This window comes from Ascaphus truei, chromosome 21 (genome assembly GCF_040206685.1).
Source record: "Ascaphus truei isolate aAscTru1 chromosome 21, aAscTru1.hap1, whole genome shotgun sequence".
NCBI lineage: Eukaryota > Metazoa > Chordata > Amphibia > Anura > Ascaphidae > Ascaphus > Ascaphus truei.
The window spans coordinates 5,192,526-5,214,961 of NC_134503.1; the positions used below are offsets into that span (position 1 = coordinate 5,192,526).

The following is a 22,436-nucleotide window of genomic DNA, read 5'->3' on the forward strand; positions in this document are numbered from 1 at the left end:
CCTGCGGACACATACATGTCCCCCCCCCTCCCCTGCGGACACATACATGTCCCCCCCCCTCCCCTGCGGACACATACATTCCCCCCCCCTTCCCTGCGGACACATACATGTCCCCCCCCTCCCCTGCGGACACATACATGTCCCCCCCCCTTCCCTGCGGACACATACATGTCCCCCCCCCTCCCCTGCGGTCACATACATGTCCCAACCCTCCCCTGCGGACACATACATGCCCCCACCTTCCCTGCAGACACATACATGTCCCCCCCCTCCCCTGCTGGCACATACATGTCCCCCCCCCCCCTCCCTTGCGGACACATACATGTCCGGTATTAGCTCTCATTTTTTACCGGACAGAGTAACCAAATACCGGACACCTGGCAACCCTATATGTAGCACTGCTATAAATGTATGCATACTGTGAACAATATAGAAGTAATCTGCTCCACTTATCACATGGTGCGATATAAAATAAGAGACACTGTCACTGATCTGCCTGGGAACACGTGACAGGGGATATGGGATTGGATAAGAATTAAACCAAATAGAATGTTGAAACAAACTGTCAGCTTGAGAGACACAGAGAGAGTCCAACTGCCAGTCAGAGACAGAGACACAGAGACAGGGAGTGACAGTCTGAGAGACACAGAGACAGGGAGTGACAGTCTGAGAGACACAGAGACAGGGAGTGACAGTCTGAGAGACACAGAGAGAGTCCAACTGCCAGTCAGAGACAGACACAGAGACAGGGAGTGACAGTCTGAGAGACACAGAGAGAGTCCAACTGCCAGTCAGAGACAGAGACACAGAGACAGGGAGTGACAGTCTGAGAGATACAGAGAGTCCAACTGCCAGTCAGAGACACAGAGACAGGGAGTGACAGTCTGAGAGACACAGAGACGGAGTGACAGTCTGAGAGACACAGAGACAGGGAGTGACAGTCTGAGAGACACAGAGAGAGTCCAACTGCCAGTCAGACACAGAGACACAGAGACAGGGAGTGACAGTCTGAGAGATACAGAGAGTCCAACTGCCAGTCAGAGACACAGAGACAGGGAGTGACAGTCTGAGAGACACAGAGACAGGGAGTGACAGTCTGAGAGACACAGAGAGTCCAACTGCCAGTCAGACACAGAGACACAGAGACAGGGAGTGACAGTCTGAGAGACAGAGACAGGGAGTGACAGTCTGCGAGACACAGAGACAGGGAGTGACAGTCTGAGACAGAGACACAGAGACAGGGAGTGACAGTCTGAGAGACACAGAGACGGGGAGTGACAGTCTGAGAGACACAGAGACGGGGAGTGACAGTCTGAGAGACACAGACAGGGAGTGACAGTCTGAGAGACACAGAGGGAGTCCAACTGCCAGAGACAGGGAGTGACAGTCTGAGAGACACAGAGACAGGGAGTGACAGTCTGAGAGACACAGAGAGTCCAACTGCCAGTCAGACACAGAGACACAGAGACAGCGAGTGACAGTCTGAGAGACAGAGACAGGGAGTGACAGTCTGAGAGACACAGAGACAGGGAGTGACAGTCTGAGAGACACAGAGACAGGGAGTGACAGTCTGAGAGACACAGAGAGTCCAACTGCCAGTCAGACACAGAGACACAGAGACAGGGAGTGACAGTCTGAGAGACAGAGACAGGGAGTGACAGTCTGAGAGACACAGAGACAGTGAGTGACAGTCTGAGACAGAGACACAGAGACAGGGAGTGACAGTCTGAGAGACACAGAGACGGGGAGTGACAGTCTGAGAGACACAGAGACGGGGAGTGACAGTCTGAGAGACACAGACAGGGAGTGACAGTCTGAGAGACACAGAGGGAGTCCAACTGCCAGAGACAGGGAGTGACAGTCTGAGAGACACAGAGACAGGGAGTGACAGTCTGAGAGACACAGAGACGGAGTGACAGTCAGAGAGGCACAGAGACAGCCCACGTGACAGTGAGAGGGGCTACAGAGACAGCCTGACACAGAGGTGAAAGAGGAGGATTGTACAGTATGAGACTACTAGCCAAGGACCCAGAAAGAGGGAGACAGCTGCAGAAACACATTCTCTACATAGAGTGAGAGAGGAGAAGAGCCCAGAGTAAGAGATCTAGATACGTGCCGGGCTGTCAAGAGCGCAACGGGACAGGAGACATGCGGGAGGCCTTTTCAAGCAACTATTGAGTATCCTTTTGTGTATTACACACACACACACACACACGTCGCAAATAGTTCACCCGTAACAGGCCTGCAACACAACAACGCGCCATTTTGAGAACAGAGTTCCAACACAGTACTGCCAATAATATTAGCCTAAGGGGCTTCCACATGGGACACTGGGACTAGTATAAGGGACAATAGTGCAGTGTCCCTATTTATTGTGTAATGTACATGTATGTATACAGTATTGTGTATTAAGTATAGCGTGGCTTTTTTTATGTTTAGGGCTGCCGGGTTAAGGTTGCCCAGGGGTCAGAAAGCACCGGATTCTTTATGCACAAGTCTCGTCTGGTTATTCGAGGTGTCCAATTGTGGTGTACTAAGGAAGGACAGACTCAGGCCCCCGCACAGCACTTATAGAGGGGTTACACTTACTTTTATGAAATTATTTCGCATTTTTACTAATCTCTGGAGCACTCCTCTTACTTCTTTTGTTAGAGCCAACTCGTGAGACCTGAATTTGCTTGTGAATACTTTTTTCATTGAGTGAACCTAACGAGAGGAACACGGATGTAACAAGCCAACATATTGCAGGAAACCAGTAAATGATCCATCCGTTCGCCATGTGAGTTGGCATTCCTTCCATATCATCTCTTCTTAAAGGTGCAGTCTACATCCTGACCTCCATGGATGGGGAGCAGGGGGTCCCCGCAGCTAAACCGCTTTCATTTCAGCTCCAGGGGGACATCTGCATATGTAAATCCCCCACATCACGCAGGCCAATAGGAAGCCACGACGGATGACGTTGCGGCTTCATATTGGCCCCAAGTAACGCGGGAGATTTAAAACACCATTTTGTTTCCCCAGAAGTGGACAGCACCAGTGTTACATTTACAAGTATCTCAGCAGCGATGGGGCCCCCAGAGCTGAAATTAATACGGTTCGGCTCTGGGGACCCTCCTGCTTCCCATCCAAAGGGGCTCAAAAAATCCTGAGATGGGGGCTGCGCCTTGAAATTGAACTTTGAGATCATTTTATAAGCTCTTCTGGGCAGGAATTCCTTTTACTATCATGTGCTTCCCTGTAACGACTCCTTGCAGTATCATGTCTATTTGGTGAAGGCTGTGCATACATACCGCATATTATTTGAACAAGTCGTTGGAGTACTATGGCATAATATGTCCCTTTATCCCTCTGCTTTTATGGGGAGAGCTCACTGCAGGGTCTGTTGAGTGTTGATAGGCCGAAGGTACAGATCCTATTTAGCAAGAGGCGTTTAGTAATGGTCATGTCTCGGTTGGGGAATAGTTTGGTAGCCCTTGCCAATTAGCTGTGATCCATATGTGAGTCATCTTTTCATAACCAATCTGTGACATTTACGACTCCCCTGACGCACATATAGAGATGGTGCTATCATAAGCTAATCCTTCGGGAGCCCTGACATTCCTGCATGGGAGAATCTGTTTGGTGTAGAACGATCACACAGCTCAAGGGAACACCGGTACATGTGTTCTTACTAATAAAATACTAAGCGTGTACATTTTTCTCACCTTCTGCATATTTTTCCTAGTTTAATTTAAAGCAGCATCCCTCTTCCCGCTCCCCCACAAACCCATCTAGAAATAAACTCATATAGTGATGCAGCTTCGTGGACTTATTCAAAAAGTCCTATACACGTTAGTGATATTTGTCTCTGGCTTGTGTGACTATAAACACCTGCTTGTAAGAGCTTATTATGGCGTCCTTGTATCAAGCACACAATGCACCATTTTTAATCCACTATCTGGTGCAGAATTGTTTATTCCATCGCATACCTGGCCAATATTATGACTTGGGAGAGAAATGAGAAAACATGGCATACAGCCATTTCATAATAACGTGTGTGCCATGTAATAGTTTCCTTCTATTGACTCTCCCCAAGTTGCTAGTTGATGTTCACAAGGGCAACATTGGAGCAAAATTCCATGATATGTCGATGCAAGGAAACGCAGGATGGAATTCCTATTCTTTCGCCGAATCGTTACCAAAAGGCCTTGATAATAGTCTGTTGTGTGTGATTTGTTCGCATGCCCTTGAGACGAATTATATTCTTGACGTTGCAACAACTGAAACACTGGGCACAATGGTCCTGGGGTCTGTGAGTCAAACCCGCTCTTCCATTCAATGGCAGAGTCCGACGTGAGATTGAAAGCTGGTTTTCATTAGAGAGTCGTCACAGTGGATACACACTGGGAGTTTATAGCTGCCAAGAGGGGGTCTAATTACCTCATTAAGAGGAACTCTGTTTTCCCTGGGGTCCTGACCTGGCGCTTGGTGGAGGAGTCACTTAGGGCGGCCAGGATTTGACTGTAGCTCACGGCTGCATGCAGGGGTAACATCGCACCCCGAGCTGAAGGCCTCTTCTGTAGTACAAGACAGGGAGTGACATCTCCGTTATTCCCATGTGGAATGCGGCCACACAAAGGGATCTATCGGGGCTCAATGCTGCAACATTATTAGTGTGTGTGAGTAAAAAGGGGGGATCCAGAGATGCCTTTAATATAGTAAAGTGCTAAGAAGTCTGTCTGTGTAAGAAACACAATGTTACGGACCCCCTGAAAATAAACATTTCCCATTGGATATGTCTTTCTTTGGGGGCTTTGCTATAGGGAACAAAAACCCAACATACACATTGCTGGAGCCCACCAAAGGTGACACCTCCAAAGACTAATACAGAAGCCACCACTGCCAGAAGGATTCTGCGTGTTAAAGAGTACAGCCTCGGTGGGCGCAGCACAAAATCACAATGACCGCAGCATATTTGCACCCCCATTTTGCAGAGGAGAGCTCCTTAGCTCATTGTGGTCCTGATGTCAGGGAGGTCACCTATTTCTGCAGAGGAATTTGCGAATCCACAGGGGGGATACTATAGCAGGCCCAGAGCTCTCAGAAGCCCCCTTCCCTTATACTGACACTTGTTGATAGAAGCACTTAACCTCACGTTCTGAACCACCAGGACCCATCTTGAAGAGCTGAAAGAAAAACACAGTGTCTGCTTGGTCCATCCTATTTTTCTCTCTCTTCTCCCCAAACACGAAAGAAGAAGGAAAGGCAGGTCAGGGGTCAGTGCTCAGAGAAGGAGGGGGCGTGTGGAAAGATTTATCCAAGAACTAGAGAGAAAAGAAGAGAGGGGGAAAAAAAAAAAGTTTGTTTTCTTCTAGACGTCAGCAAAGGCGTTTTTTTGGTCACTTGGCTGGGAGTAGATGCTAGTGAGAGCTGGTCCCTGCCTTACAGGGGGAGAGGAGATAGGGAAAGTGAAGGGGAGAAGAGAGGCAGGGGGAGAGGAGCTCAGACAGTAGGGGAAAGAGCAGGGAAGGACGAGTTTAGGAAAAGGGGCTGAAAGTATAAGGAGGGGGGGGAAGGAAGTTTAAGGTTGAGGGATAAGAAAGGCAAAAAAGGTACAGAAGAGAAGAGAGAAATCATTGAAAAGTGAGAAGAAACGGTAGGGAGAGAAATATTGGAAATTAAAGAGTTATAAAGGTCAGGCTGCAAGAAGGGGAAAAGGTTAATACGTGAGGGAGAATTAGAGGAGGGGAGGTAAGGGCAGACAGGGGAGGCGGAGGGAGCAGGGCAGGGGGTATGGACAGGGACCTTGGCCTGGACAAGCCGGGACCCCCCAACAGTATGCGGATCATGCAGACCCCCGAGCTGCTCCACAGCAGGAAGAACTTCACTGTCAGTCACCTCTTGGACCTGGAGGAGGCCGCGGCCGCAGGGATCCAAGGAGGCAGAAATCTGGGGCCACCGAATGAGGAGGACAAGGAGCCGGCGTCAGGAGGCAGCAGTGACAGCGAAGTGACAGCACAGGAAGGTAGGTTCCTCCAAGCCGGGACTGGGACAGCCATCTGGGCTGCACCCATGGGATGCTCCATAGAGATGGGGAGGGGTCAGCTCTGTCAGGGGGGGATCTGTTTGGATAATTATTCAAATGTAGAAGCACTTTCTGCCCCATCACAGCAGGGACCTGTTGAGTTGGCAACTTGGCACAAGCTGTTTGTTGCATGACATAAGGGATGCAGCTTGACAGACTATATAACCTCGGGCAAGTCACTTTATCCCCCTGCGCCAGGCACCAACCTAAGATTGCAAGCTTTTCAGTCAAGGATATTCTTGTGCTTGCAAAAAAAACAAGGTTACAGAGCTGCATACAGTGTCAGAAAAAGTCATTGCTATTGTTGTAGTGTAAGTGTTTGCTGTCAACCTGCAGTGAAGCCTTCCCCAGACTGGAGAATATTTGAGTCCCATTTATTTGAGGGGAACTGGACACTTCTTGTGCACAGGGAGGATGATGCCATAGACTATTTGATGATGCAGGCTGGGCATTCCTAGGTATAGAGGGTAAGTGGTGGCATATCCTGTATTGCAGAGCAGAAAGTCTAGCACGGCCTGTATACGGCCTGGGTGCGGGCTGCATATGATGGAGGATGGGTTCACCTTGGTACAGGGAGGTTATAGGTGTGCACGTGTTAGAGACTGAATTGCTGGCACAGTCTGTGGTCACGAGAGACTAGTGGCTACATATTGGCACACGCTGTTCCCTACGGGTGTTCAGGCTGGGACAGGCCATGTAAAGGTTATGTGGTGGCTGCTCGGTAAGATCTGGGTAGGAGTTGTGTATGGATATCAGATTTTACGGGCTGTGTATACTTTCCTTTAGTGTGGTGGGCTGGCTGGTAAGGGTTCCTGTGGCTCGAGCTTGCCACAGAACTAATTGGCTGAAGCCCAGTCACCTTTATCTTGTCCCAAAAATAAGTTGTTTTTCATGCATGAAATTGGTAATTCCACATTATTTCACAGACCCAATTACACAATGTTATCACTAATAAAACAACAGTAATCTAAGGGAAAGGACCCAGGCCTCATCTTCCTCTCAGTAAGGGTGCGCAAACTTTTAAGTTCGCTCCCCCCTATCTCCGCTCCTCCTTGCCCAGGTCCCCCCTCCTTACCTGCTCTCGGGCTCCACGCGTCATATGACGTCATGAGATGTGTTGCCATATGACCCCGTGACGTCATTTGACGCCGCGTTGTCATGGCGACGTGTCAGGGAAGAGCTGGCTGAGAGCAGGTAAGTGAAGTTACATGCCTGTGGGAAAAGCGCGGGGTCTCTACAACCGCGTGCCCCCCTTAGAAATCCCCCCCTGTGTAAGGAATACCAATAGCAGCAAAAATGCCCAATGATATGACCACAGAAAAATCCCCTGACTTCTAAACCAGGAGTGGTCAACTCCAGTCTTCAAGGGCCACCAACAGGTCAGGTTTAAAGGATATTCCTGCATCAGCACAGGTGGCTCAATCGAAGACTGGGCCACTGATTGAGCCACCTGTGATGAAGCAGGGACTTATTGAGCCATCTGTACTGAAGCTGGAGCAAAAATGATGCAAATGGCATCATTTTCATCTGGCGTCTCTATGCGCCAGGGGGGTGAGCATGTGATTTGGGGCGTGTCAGTAGGGGGAGTTAGGGAGGGGTTACATGACGCATAGATTATAATGAGACGTATCAAACACTGCGTCTCTGTGCATCACTTTGTTTTATCTTGTATTTGCGTCCAGAAAATCCGCCATGTTCGCAGCGGCATAAACGTTTCTGGATAAAAATTCACATCACTTGTAAGACGCACTTTCGTATATCTGACACAAACAGAAAATGAAGCAATGCATCACAACAACCTCCTGTGCGCGGTCTCTTTCTGTTCATGCGTCTCCCGCTAAGACATCACATGGCAGCTACGAGACATGTGTCATGTCTCAGAATGGGGGCCCTCTCAGACCCTCCAACATTCGGCACCTAAAAATAAGTACACTTTGATTGCTACGTATATCATTGTGGGATAGAAGAGCTTCCAGGTAACGCAATTACACATACATTACACCAGGGGCGCTCAACTCCAGTCCTCAAGCCCCCCAACAGGACAGGTTTTCAGGATATACCAGCTTCTCTAATTAGCAGATGTTTCAGCCAATGGCAGTAATAGGTACAATGGGTGCAGGTGAATATGATACTGTAGGTACAGGAGCTGGTGAATAAGTTCAGTTGCAGGGTATGTTATGTATCAGGCAGATGGTATGATACAGAGCTGCTTGTCAGTAATGCGCCGTTACTTCCCGCCCTGCAGCACGATACGTTTCTCACTTTGCCAGTTAGCTCAGACCTGGAGACGCCATCGAGCTGTACAGAGTATATTACATACATTGCATTACGTGTGTATGGGGTCTCCTCCCATAATGCCTTATGTTGCACCATCAAACCACTCCCCATATTGTTTGCAAAACACAAATCCAAGTGACATCACCAGGGCTATTCCGCCTCTGATCAAAGCGGGTTACGCCACAGCTCCGCGGCATCTATTCTGGGAGAGTTTCAGAAATATGGCACAATGACCGACGTGACGTTACTTAACCCCTTCACTGTCAGAGGGGGCCCCTTGGCAGTGAAAGAGTTACAATTCAAAATGCCTGTCTCAAAAGCCTAAAACGAGCACCTATATCCAGTCCTCAGGGGCCACTTAACAGGTCAGGTTTTCAGGATATCTCTGCTTCAGCACAGGTGGCTCAATCAGTGGCTCAGTCTTCGACTGCACCACCTGTGCTACGGCAGGGATATCCTGAAACCTGACCTGTTGGTGGCCCTTGAGGATTGGAGTTGCTCAGCCCTGACCTATATGAAAAAATGACCTGCAGGTGAATATACTGTAGGCAGAGAGTGGAATTAAAGGAGCCGCTCCTCCCAGGTAACCCGCTTTATTTTGCCAGGTTTAGGAAGCAGGGGAACCGCGTTCACTTCAGCCCCAGGGATCCCCTGCAACCAGAGATACTTATCAGAGAAGATGTCTCTGGTATTTCCTAGTGGTCTAAAGCCCTTGCCAATACCAAGCCGCCACAGGTGACATTACGGCTTCCTATTGACCTGCGTGACACAGGAGATTGAAACCTCCATTTTGTTTCCCCTGGAGGGGATGCTACTGGCGGCCCCTTCTCATGTGAGTATCTCGGGAACCAGGGGGTTAAAACAAAAAGGGGGAACACAAAACTGCAAACGGTGCTACATTTCCAGGTGTGCTGTGTGTACAGCAGGAGTGGCAAACTCCAGTCCTCAAGGCCACCAAGAGGTCAGGGTTTCAGTATATCCCTGCTTCAGCACAGGTGGCTCAGTCAGTGACTCAGTTGAAGACTGAGCCACTGGTTGAATCACCTGTGCTGAAGCAGGGACTGATTGATCCATCTATGCTGAAGCTGGGGTATCCTGCCAACCTGACTTGTTGGTGGCCCTTGAGGACTTGAGTTGCCCACCCCTGGTGTACAGTGTGTACACTTGCAACAATAACAAGCAATAGATGATGGACACTGTCCTACACTAGTTAACTTGGGGATGTCATTTACTACCGTCTCCCGGCTGCTAAACTGGGCCAAACCACGGAAACCAGTTAAACCTCCAGTGCTCTCCCCGAGGCTCCCCCTTCTGTGGCACAGTGCTCTCCCCGAGGCTCCCCCTTCTGTGGCACAGTGCTCTCCCCGAGGCTCCCCCTTCTGTGGCACAGTGCTCTCCCCGAGGCTCCCCCTTCTGTGGCACAGTGCTCTCCCCGAGGCTCCCCCTTCTGTGGCACAGTGCTCTCCCCGAGGCTCCCCCTTCTGTGGCACAGTGCTCTCCCCGAGGCTCCCCCTTCTGTGGCACAGTGTTTTTCTGCACTGGTTTTGCTTGAGTTATCAGACCCCCATAATGCCGGCGGGTAACATTCCTTAGCCGCAGCCACCCTTCGGTACCTCCGCTCTGTAACTCTCTCGCATGTTACTTTTGTGCTTATTGGAAGAAAACGTTTGTTTCTCTGCTCCGGTCACTATTTTCTCTGGCTGCAGTAAATGTTGTTTTATGAATTTCCACCCTATTCAGCATAAGCACGTGCTTCCTGCTAGGGGAGAGAGATAAAGAGGGAGGCTCGATACTGATAGGGAGCAGGAGTGCAGGAAGTATTGTGTGTGTGTGTGTGTGGGGGGGGGGGGTGTGTATACATACAAAATCAGTAACACACACACACAAACACACGCACACACACACACACACACACACACATTACAATGATGTAACATTGTATAAACTGGGGAGCGCTGCAGCACCCCCAGAAGTCCGACTTCCAGTCCCCATACTACGGAGCGTTTTGTCCGACTGTTTGCATTGAAATGAATGTGCCTAATATAGTGCCGCCCTGTCAAACACACGGGCTAAAGTGTCAAACGCCAGTTCTGGACCAAAAAATGCTATTTTAAAAGTGGATCGGTGCTGATCGCCAGTTCATTTGTATTTTATTTTTTGGCCTTGCCCTTTTCAATTGTTTTCATGTTTTATACCTGCTGCTCAGTATAAGAGATATACGCGTTTGAAATAGGACGTGTCCGGGGAGGTGAAAATGGAGCTCTCCTCAGAGCCCAGTGCAGTCTAAAGCAGGGGTCTCAAACTCAATCCTCAAGGGCCACTAACAGGCCCAGGTTTTATGGATATCACTGCTTCGGCACAGGTGCCTCAATCAGTCCCTGCTTCAGCACAAGTGGCTCAATTTGTGTGCTGAAGCAGGTATATCCATAAAAGCTGGCCTGGTGGTGACCCTTGAGGACTGAGTTTGAGACCGATGGTCTTTAGGTAACTATGGTAATCTCAGATGGTAATGATGATACAAATACTTATTTTAGACTTGTAAATATATATATATACTGATATAGAAACCTTAGTATATCAGTATTGCTGACCTGATGAAGAGAGGAAAACTCTCGAAAGCTTGTCCTATGACATAAATTGTTAGTCCAAATAAAAAAGGTATCACCTAATACTGAAGAACTAATTTATTCTGCACAAATATATAAATATATACATACATACACACAGCACATGCTCAGGGGCCAAGATACTACCATTATACGAGATAAATGGGAGATTGCTGCTTTAATGGGACTGATTGATATTAGTTTAACTCCACTGAAGAGGATGGGAGTGAGTTGTGTTCCCAGATAAAAGATTTCTCAGCCATCATGTTATTTGGGGGAATTCACCATCTTTCCTATTTGAATGAAAATCTTGAAAGCTTCCCTGTCACGGAGACTGGTTTGGGGAATTTGGGGGGAGTTTTATGCCCGTGGCCATTATTCTGGGATGCTGTAATAATGCGTCGCTCTCTGCAGGAAGGGGGGGGGGGGGAGAGGGACTTTTACAGTCTTTGTCTGTGATGGAGACTGTGGCTGAGTGAGGCGCCAGCATCTGACATTGAACCAGATGTTGGGAGGCGCCGCTCAAAGCATCACACGCAAGGAAAGTGCAGCCACATGGCAGAGAAGCCAGGAGAGCAGGACAGGAGGGGACTTGTGCAGAGGGCAGGAGACAGTCAGGAATGGGGGGTGGGCGGCATAACTACAGAGTGGTTGTCGTGGGATTATAAGAAGGGGCTAAAGAAGGGGCGGCCAACTCCAGTCCTCAAGGGCCACCAACAGATCAAGTTTTCATGATATCCCTGCTTCAGCACAGGTGGCTCAATCAGTGGCTCAGTCGAAGACTTGACTTGAGTTGGCTACTCCTGGGCTAGAGAGAGGGAGAGATAGCAGGAATAGTCTAAAGAGCTGGTAACATGAGGGAAAGGGGGAGTCGGAGAGTGGAGGAAGTCTTGGCAAATTGGATAAGGGCGATGGGCAGCTGGCAAATGGGAGAGAGAGATTGGGGGACAGCAGGAAGAAAGTGGTGGATTAGTACCATGGAGAGAGAATTACCCATAAGAGGGCAGAAGAAACAAGGTCTAGAGAATGGGGCAAAGGAAAAAGATGGGTCTGGGCTCCAGGGAAGAGGAGAAGAAGATAGAAGAGAGGAAAGAGCAGAGATGGAAGGAGATTATTGAGAGGGTAATGTGGGCCCAATTCATATAATGGGAGGAGAAGAATAAGAGAAGGTGGACATGAGGAGGGCGAGTGGGGGAGTTCACTGGGACTATGAGAAGGAGGGGTGACAGGGAAAAGTTGGGAACTGCTAGACCAGACGGGATGAGGAAGAGTTGACCACATGGTAAGAGCAGGAGTGGAAGATGCTTATTCAAGTTGTGAAGCTACTTCCCCATACTGGAGAAGACTTCAGCCCCAAATTACTTCAGCTCCAGACTTACAACTCACTGCCCTGTTGACAATAATGGGGTGTTCTCATTGAATCAGCTGTTGCTTCTTTACTGGTAACAAATCGGGGGCATATTTTGCTAAATTACCCTATATAAACCCTTCTTTAATATGCAGTGAAGCAGTCTTCCCCGTGCTGGAGAAGACTTTAGTCTCACGTTTGAATGGAGTTGATCTCTTCTCAGGCACGGGGAAGCAGAATCACAGTACATTGAATAGGGACCAGAGAGGCCTGATTCAGTTCCCCATAGGTCTGGGAGACAGGCCTGATCACCGTGACTGAGCTGAAGTCATTCATCAATCAGTTTCTTAATGATCTACTTAAGTTGTTTTTGAGGACGCCCCTGCGCCATTTCTTTCATGGGGCGCCTGTTACGTTAGTGGGATCTTAAAATGATGGGACTGTCTATCCTTTTCTGTATAAACGTGTTTCTGAAAGTCTGCTCAGAGATGACATTCGACTAATAATTGGGGGCTGGGGGGAGGGGCAATTGTTCTCAAAATCTACCACTTAGATTTTTCTCAAAAAAAAAAAAACCACACAACATAAAAATGCATTTTATTATCTTTTTTTCTCCACATCTAAGAAAATGTTGTTTTTGTCATTTGTTGAACAGTCTTAGAAAACAGGTATTATTACTGGAAACGGGGTAATTACGCTGATCAAAAGGGTGGAAGCATAGTAACGCGTATACGTGTTTATTTATGGGCAGCAGGGGACACTGGGGGTCATCCTGCGAGTGGCTGTTTTGCCTCAGTAATGGAGGTACAAAATCCTGAGAACATTTTTCTGCAACTGATCATTACCCACATCCCCTTCCCAGCCAAGTCTCAGCCTCTGATTCAGTCTGAGAGCGCGGTGTATGTATTTAACCCCTTCCCAGCCAAGTCTCGGCCTCTGATTCAGTCTGAGAGCGCGGTGTATGTATTTAACCCCTTCCCAGGCAAGTCTCGCCCTCTAATTCAGTCTGAGAGCGCGGTGTATGTATTTAACCCCTTCCCGGCCAAGTCTCTGCCTCTGATTCAGTCTGAGAGCGCGGTGTATGTATTTAACCTCTTCCCGGCCAAGTCTCGGCCTCTGATTCAGTCTGAGAGCGCGGTGTATATATTTAACCCCTTCCCGGCCAAGTCTCGGCCTCTGATTCAGTCTGAGAGCGCGGTGTATGTATTTAACCCCTTCCCGGCCAAGTCTCGGCCTCTGATTCAGCACTCTGAGAGCGCGGTGTATGTATTTAACCCCTTCCCGGCCAAGTCTTGGCCTCTGATTCAGCACTCAGAGCACGGTGTATGTATTTAACCCCTTCCCGGCCAAGTCTCGGCCTCTGATTCAGCACTCAGAGCGCGGTGTATGTATTTAACCCCTTCCCAGCCAAGTCTCTGCCTCTGATTCAGCACTCAGAGCGCGGTTCATGTATTTAACCCCTTCCCGGCCAAGTCTCGGCCTCTGATTCAGTCTGAGAGCGCGGTGTATGTATTTAACTCCTTCCCGGCCAAGTCTCAGCCTCTGATTCAGCCTGAGAGCGCGGTGTATGTATTTAACCTCTTCCCGGCCAAGTCTCGGCCTCTGATTCAGTCTGAGAGCGCGGTGTATGTATTTAACCTCTTCCCGGCCAAGTCTCGGCCTCTGATTCAGTCTGAGAGCGCGGTGTATGTATTTAACCCCTTCCCGGCCAAGTCTCGGCCTCTGATTTAGCACTCAGAGAGCACGGTGTATGTATTTAACCCCTTCCCGGCCAAGTCTCGGCCTCTGATTCAGCACTCAGAGCGCGGTGTATGTATTTAACCCCTTCCTGGCCAAGTCTCGGCCTCTGATTCAGTCTGAGAGCGCGGTGTATGTATTTAACCTCTTCCCGGCCAAGTCTCGGCCTCTGATTCAGTCTGAGAGCGCGGTGTATGTATTTAACTCCTTCCCGGCCAAGTCTCAGCCTCTGATTCAGTCTGAGAGCGCGGTGTATGTATTTAACCCCTTCCCGGCCAAGTCTCGGCCTCTGATTCAGCACTCAGAGAGCACGGTGTATGTATTTAACCCCTTCCCAGCCAAGTCTCGGCCTCTGATTCAGCACTCAGAGCGCGGTGTATGTATTTAACCTCTTCCCGGCCAAGTCTCGGCCTCTGATTCAGTCTGAGAGCGCGGTGTATGTATTTAACCCCTTCCCAGCCAAGTCTCGGCCTCTGATTCAGTCTGAGAGCGCGGTGTATGTATTTAACCCCTTCCCAGGCAAGTCTCGCCCTCTAATTCAGTCTGAGAGCGCGGTGTATGTATTTAACCCCTTCCCGGCCAAGTCTCGGCCTCTGATTCAGTCTGAGAGCGCGGTGTATGTATTTAACCTCTTCCCGGCCAAGTCTCGGCCTCTGATTCAGTCTGAGAGCGCGGTGTATATATTTAACCCCTTCCCGGCCAAGTCTCGGCCTCTGATTCAGTCTGAGAGCGCGGTGTATGTATTTAACCCCTTCCCGGCCAAGTCTCGGCCTCTGATTCAGCACTCTGAGAGCGCGGTGTATGTATTTAACCCCTTCCCGGCCAAGTCTTGGCCTCTGATTCAGCACTCAGAGCACGGTGTATGTATTTAACCCCTTCCCGGCCAAGTCTCGGCCTCTGATTCAGCACTCAGAGCGCGGTGTATGTATTTAACCCCTTCCCAGCCAAGTCTCTGCCTCTGATTCAGCACTCAGAGCGCGGTTCATGTATTTAACCCCTTCCCGGCCAAGTCTCGGCCTCTGATTCAGTCTGAGAGCGCGGTGTATGTATTTAACTCCTTCCCGGCCAAGTCTCAGCCTCTGATTCAGCCTGAGAGCGCGGTGTATGTATTTAACCTCTTCCCGGCCAAGTCTCGGCCTCTGATTCAGTCTGAGAGCGCGGTGTATGTATTTAACCTCTTCCCGGCCAAGTCTCGGCCTCTGATTCAGTCTGAGAGCGCGGTGTATGTATTTAACCCCTTCCCGGCCAAGTCTCGGCCTCTGATTTAGCACTCAGAGAGCACGGTGTATGTATTTAACCCCTTCCCGGCCAAGTCTCGGCCTCTGATTCAGCACTCAGAGCGCGGTGTATGTATTTAACCCCTTCCTGGCCAAGTCTCGGCCTCTGATTCAGTCTGAGAGCGCGGTGTATGTATTTAACCTCTTCCCGGCCAAGTCTCGGCCTCTGATTCAGTCTGAGAGCGCGGTGTATGTATTTAACTCCTTCCCGGCCAAGTCTCAGCCTCTGATTCAGTCTGAGAGCGCGGTGTATGTATTTAACCCCTTCCCGGCCAAGTCTCGGCCTCTGATTCAGCACTCAGAGAGCACGGTGTATGTATTTAACCCCTTCCCAGCCAAGTCTCGGCCTCTGATTCAGCACTCAGAGCGCGGTGTATGTATTTAACCTCTTCCCGGCCAAGTCTCGGCCTCTGATTCAGTCTGAGAGCGCGGTGTATGTATTTAACCCCTTCCCGGCCAAGTCTCGGCCTCTGATTCAGCACTCAGAGAGCACGGTGTATGTATTTAACCCCTTCCCGGCCAAGTCTCGGCCTCTGATTCAGCACTCAGAGCGCGGTATATGTATTTAACCCCTTCCCGGCCAAGTCTCAGCCTCTGATTCAGTCAGAGCACGGTGTATGTATTTAACCCCTTCCCAGCTGGAGGGGCCTTGCACACACTTTATTTCGGTGTTCCTGAGGGGTTGTGCAGTCCTAATGTTTGAGACAGATAAAGGACACGTGTATGATGAGTGGCAGGATCTAACTCTTTAAAGCTGCAGTCCAGCTGACGTTTTTTTCTCCCTTTACTATGTGCATCAATACAACCCACACAATGATAAGTAATTAGCCAAGTTGGATCGGCGAAGATTCGGCTCGGGGGGTTCACTAAATGGCCGTCAGTGCAGCAGAAGAGGACTCAAGATGCAAAGTTATGTGGGGGAGATCATGTGACCAGGCAGTCACTAGATACAATTGGTGCACTGCTAGAGGGGGCAGGGCTCAAAAAGGGGTGTGCCAGAGCCTGGTTCATAAGAGGAAAGGGATAGCACTTTGTAAATGGTTGCTATAGAAACAAAAAAGTTTGTTACATTATAATACATTAAAAATGTTCTAGTTTAAAAAAAAATGCTACATGTATTTTCTCAAACTGATTTAAAAAAAAAACCATTTAGGATATTGCTGGGTCTGCAGCTGTAAGTGCAGCAGTGCGTTAGTATTGCAGTGTATTGTATGGTCCTGAACCCCCTGAGTGTTAAAGCAGCAATTCTACTATACAACTTTGTTTTTTCTTCTTTGTATATGTAAAGCATGTGACAGTTTTACCTAAACTGGCGATTGTTAGGTGCTCCTGTTATAAATCTGGGGGGGGGGGGGGGGGTGATCCTGATTGTGTGCCTAACAATTTCAGTGTAATTGAGCAGCTACAATGTATCCTTATATCACCAATGTAACATTATCTATTGTTCCAGTTACAGCTCAAAACTACTGGGGACATTTGCAACAAATTATCCCAAACAGGAACGTGTTGCAAATATCTTGCACTGCTGGGGAGTTGGGCTAAATAAAGTCTGCTATAGAAAGCAACGGATGCTTTAAAACTCAATAAAAAAATTAAAATTTCATTTAGTTGAATATTTATTTTTATTTCTTAAAGTCACTATTCTGTAATACCACACAACTGATTAAAAAATATATATAAAAGATTTCACGTTTTGCTGCTTTAACCCTTTGAGCACGGGCGTTCGCCGCCCTCCCTCTCAGTCACAGCTAAACTCTGCGGTGTTAATTTGTGAAATCCGCAGAGAGCCGGATTTGAATTTGCTTATTTTTCCTCACCTGTCATCAGCCACGATCACACTCCCAGTTTATTTTCCAGCTGGGCTGTTCATTAATTAAACCGTGGCTCTGGTGACGGGATATATGGGGGGGCATTATACCCTCCTCACCTTCCATGGAATAACAAACACTCAAACACACTCAGTGCTTCAGTTCGGCCTCTGTTTATTTATATCTGAGAGAGGTTAGAGCTTTCTCTCCCAGCTCAGCCCCAGTCCTCCATGATAAAAACATGAATTAAGTAGTAGTAAACGGTACATTGTGCTACTTGTAGCTTTGCAGGGTTACTACTCTGCCCTGACACACTGGAGGCGCTGTAGTGTTAATTCCAACGGATTTAATATTAGTTATAGCGTTCAAGTGTTAATATCATACTGTTGAATTGCTGCATTAATACAACATTATTCTGTTACTTAACTAGTGAGCTGATGGATGATCATGTTGCAGTGTTAAAGCCCTGGGAAGCATTATAGTATTGTCGTATTAGGAGTCATTATGATATAGTTGAATTGCTGAGAGGCAGTATTAGGACTGTAGCACTGCATATGGTAGTACTGCAGTATTAAAAGATTGGTGTAGTATTGGAAAGTTCTCCTGTTTCGTCATGTTAGAATGGGGCAGTATTATAGGGTTCCTAATTCAAAGTCTCTGTAGTATTAATAGTACTCTAGTCTAGTGTTCTCCTGTTGATAGTGCTGAAGTATTGTGGTACAGAGGTTTTATAAACAGTAAGGTTATAGTGTGTGTGTGTGTGTGTGTGTGTGTGTACACACACATACATACATATATACACATACATATATACAGTGTTCGACAAACCTATACATTTGCTCGCCCCGGGCGAGTGGATTTAACATCGTGGCGAGCTCCTATTGGCCCAAGCAGCACACGTGTGGTACTAGGTGGCGAGTAGATTTTTTTGCGATTTGTCGACCACTGTATATATACATACACACATACATACATACACACGTTCTCATCAGTTCCAGCATTTTAATGATAAAGTGTTCAAGTATGGTCACAATAATGTGTTATATTATATTACCAAGCTATTTTATTACAGTGTTGCAGCACTAAAGTGTTCCAGTAGTAAGTTGTATATAAGGACTGGAGTTGAGCACCCCTGGCTTAAAGGGGAGATATGATTAAAACATTCTGGGTCTTTTCTGTCCCATCAAGGCAGGAAACGTAGGGTTCACTTATCAAGTTTATTAACAAAAGAGCACAAAACAGGACAGGAATAAAAAGAAAATACTTTGCTCCCTGTGGAGCACTAACTAACATACTGGTCAGTTCCTTAGCTACAGATTGGAGAGCTAAGCTCCTTACCAATACTTAGCCCTCTTACCTCTATAAGCGCCAATAAAACCTGACGTCTCACACTCTCTAGCCGGCGGGAACTGTTCCCACCAGCATCCTTGCTAGTTGGGGATCAGCTCGTTCTGTCAGGCTGCTGACTGGTTTTTAAAGCCCCTGCAATTAGTAGTTAACAGACACACCCAGCTGCTTCCCAAGCTAGGCGTATTAACCTCCTGCATGCTGGAGCACATGCATACTGCTTGCTCTCTCTAACCTGGACAGTCTGTGACTGCCACAATACATAGAGGTTTCAACAAAGTACAGAAGGGAAGCATATTACACAGAGAGAGAAGAGCTTGAACAAGAGGTCATTCTCTGAAGCTGGCCGGTGACAGGCTAAGGGACAATGTGAGGAAGTACTTCACAGAAAGAGTGGTGGATACGTAGAATAGCCTCCCAACTGAGGTGGTAGGGGCTAATACAGCAAGGGAATTCAAACTGGCTTTGCATAAACATAATGCTAAATTCAGTGGTCAATTTATCATTTTGCCGCCCATACGCACTTACCTTGTTACCGCCCTCCTTCTGCAGCTTTGCGGTGTCACATGATGACATGTTTCCATGACAACGTGCTGCCATGTGATATCACCGCGTCATTTGACGCCGCTATGCTATAGAAGGAGGAGGGGGGAGCGAAGGTAAGAGACCTTTACAGAGGCCCCCACGCTCTCCTCCGGCAATTAGTGGGGAAGAGAGGGGGGCCTCTCTATATGGGGGAAAGCCGGAAAATTTGCTGCCCCCAAAATGTTGCCGCCTAATGGGAAATTCACCACTGGCTAAATCCCAAAATGAAATAAGGATCCAATAGGGTTGAGGTTTTCCAGCAGGTAGGAATGTGGGCCGGCAAGGTGGGCCATGGGGTTGTTTATCTGTCGTCACATTGTATGTTGCAGTGTTGTTCCACACTTGTACCTGTATTGTTGTACTGCAGCCTTGTCTTGTCTGGCCTCAGGTGAGAGCCCCAGTCCCAGCAAAACCAGAACCAAGAGGAAAAAGAAGCAGAGGAGAAACCGGACAACGTTCAACAGCAGCCAGCTGCAGGCTCTGGAGAGGGTCTTCGAGAGGACTCACTATCCCGATGCCTTTGTCCGAGAGGATCTAGCACGCAGGGTTAACCTGAGTGAGGCCAGAGTACAGGTCAGTTCATGTAGCCAGGCAAGGGCTTCTCGCCTCAAATCTTGGATCGTCCTGTGTGAGAACATAGGGGTGATATGCAGGGGATTCATGGACAGCTCAAACTGGACAATCTGTCATTGTCACCTAGAACCAAGGGGCGGGGGGGGGGGGCAACTCTAGTCATCAAAGGCCACCAACTGGTCATATATTAGGGATATCTCTGCTTCAGCACAGGTGGCTTAATCAGTGGCTTAATCAGTTGCTTAGTCAAAGACTGGCTCAGTGGATTGAGCCACCTACGCTAAAGCAGGGATATCTTTAAAACCTGACCTGTTGGTGGCCCTTGAGGACTGGAGTTGGCCAACCCTTGACCTAGATGAACATTATGAAGATCAGTTGCGAGGGAGAGGGGGATCTTGGGGTATGTATGAAGTGGTATCAACAGCTATAAAGAGGAAACGGTGATTCCATTGTAACCTCGCAGCCATGCTGTTTAATGGGTGAACGCTCCTTTCAGGGAGATTTTGTAGGGAGATGTGGGAGATTGTGTCCTGTTCCAATGATGTGTATTTTGTTGAGCTTCTTCTCAACCTCCGTGGCACACATTGAATGGCCTGTGGACCAGTAAACCTAGATATACCGTAGGCAACAAGTAATATTATAGAAGTCATGAGCCATAATAACTCATGGTATCAGCATGTCTGGGGACGCCTCTGAGATCCAAACTAATTCTGAGAGCCCTTAAACCCTTTCTATCATGTCATGACTCGTAAGTGTTATTAGAATCCTCTTTTAACCCCTTTAAGCATGGGTTTTTCCCATCTATCCCAGGGGTGGCCAATTCCAGTCCTCAAGGGCCCCCTATAAGTCAGGTTTTCAGGATATTCCAGCTTCAGCAAAAATGGCTCAATTAGTGGCTCAGTCATAATGACTGTACCACCTGTGCTGAAGCAGGGATATCCTGGAAACCTGACCTGTTGGTGGAACTTGAGGACTGGAGTTTGCCACCCCTGATCTATGAATTAATGCAGGGGTCTCAAACTCTGTCCTCAAGGGCCACCAACAGACTAGGTTTTATGGATATCCCTGCTTCAGCACAGGTGCCTCAATCAGTCCCTGCTTCAGCACATGTGGCTTAATCAGTCCCTGCTTCAGTACAGGTGGTTCCATCAGTCTTTGCTTAAGCACAGGTAGCTCAATCAGTGGCTCAATCAGTGGCTCAGTCAAAGCCACCTGTACTGAAGCAGGGATATCCATAAAAGCTGGCATGTTGGTGGCCCCTGAGGACTGAGTTTGTGACCCCTGCATTAATGCATTACTGACCGTAGTGTAAAACCTATTAGGCATTTTTGGCAGCGGTGTTCAGTATAAATCATACACTATTGTATCAGATTGCCCAGAGCGACACACAGCACGATAGTGAGTGATCGGACTAATACAGCACAGCATGGTGAGAGGGAGTGATGTAACCGCTCTGTCTCTCTGGGAAGGTCTGGTTTCAGAACAGAAGAGCTAAGTTCCGGAGGAACGAAAGAGCCATGTTAACCAACCGGTCTGCATCGCTCCTAAAATCTTACAGCCAGGACGCCGCTGTGGAGCTGCAAGTGACCCCCAGACCGGCAAGCCTGACACCTGAATATCTGCCATGGAACTCAAACACCAGCTACAGGTAACTAATGTCCAAACACACACACATACACACACACTTAATGCATTTTTTAAATAGAAAATACTTGGTTAATTATTTTTTAATGAACAATAATTCATAAAGGAGGCTTATTTGAACTGGAGTTATTTCTGAAGTGTAGAGCCGCAGTGTATTACAGCTGTTTAATAATGATATTCCCCTATCCGTCTTTCTCTGTTGTTTTTTTGCTAGGGTTTGCATCTAGGCCAGGGGTGAGCAACTCCAGTCCTCAAGGGCCACCAACAGGTCAGGTTTTCAGGATACCCCTGCTTCAGCACCGGTGGCTCAGTTGAAGAGCTTGCTTCAGTACAGGTGGCTTAATCAGTGGCTCAGTCTTTGGCTGAGCCACTGATTGAGCCACCTGTGCTGAAGATGGGATATGCTAAAAACCTGAACTGTTGGGGGGTCTTGAGGACTGGAGTTTAGCACCCCTGGATTAATGCATCAACCCCTTTTTTTGTTGCCTGTAATGCTTTACAGATCCTTCCACAGATATTATTTATTTATAAAATGTTTTACCAGGAAGTAATACATTGAGAGTTACCTCTCGTTTCCAAGTATATCCTGGGCACAGAGTTAAGACAAATAATACATGGTTACAAATACAGTTACATAAATGCAGGGTATACATTATATACAAGACATTGCATGCACAGTTAGAGAAGATGTATATTATAGGCGTATGTAACAGTTACAGACCAGATTAAAATGTGAGACAGCCTTAGATTTGAAAGAACTTAAACTGGTGGTGGATGTGAGAGTCTCTGGTAGGTTGTTCCAGTTTTGGGGTGCACGGTAAGAGAAGGAGGAACGTCCGGATACTTTGTTGAGCCTTGGGACCATGAACACACTTTTGGAGTCTGATCTCAGATGATAAGTGCTGCATGTGGTAGGGGGTGAGGCGCTTGTTCAGATAGACGGGTAGCTTGCCCAGAAAGAATTTGAAGACAAGACAGGAAAGGTGAACTTTGCGCCTAGACTCGAGTGATGACCAATCTAGTTCTTTGAGCATTTCGCAGTGATGTGTGTTATAGTTCCATTGGAGAACAAAACGACAAATTGAGTTGTAGAGGGTGTCAAGTTTGCTAAGGTGGGTTTGAGGAGCCGAGCCATATACTATGTCTCCATAGTCAATAATTGGCATTATT

At 48.0% G+C, this 22,436-nt stretch overlaps 1 protein-coding gene across 3 annotated transcripts in view; it reads left to right on the forward strand.

Annotated features, from left to right (window-relative positions):
* The first annotated feature begins 461 nt into the window (after window positions 1-461).
* The window catches only part of PRRX2 (paired related homeobox 2), a 29,528-nt gene continuing 7,553 nt past the window's right edge, over window positions 462-22,436 (forward strand). For 2 of the 3 annotated variants that reach the window (XR_012789571.1, XM_075578685.1), the window contains exons 1-4: window positions 462-2,178; window positions 5,150-6,004; window positions 19,417-19,622; window positions 21,092-21,270. Coding sequence is in view for 2 of the 3 variants with exons in the window: in XM_075578685.1 (XP_075434800.1) it covers window positions 5,773-6,004; window positions 19,417-19,622; window positions 21,092-21,270 (617 nt within the window). In the remaining variant the exon portion in view is untranslated. The remainder of the gene's footprint in view (window positions 2,179-5,149; window positions 6,005-19,416; window positions 19,623-21,091; window positions 21,271-22,436) is intronic. The other variant, XM_075578686.1, reaches the window with a different exon arrangement.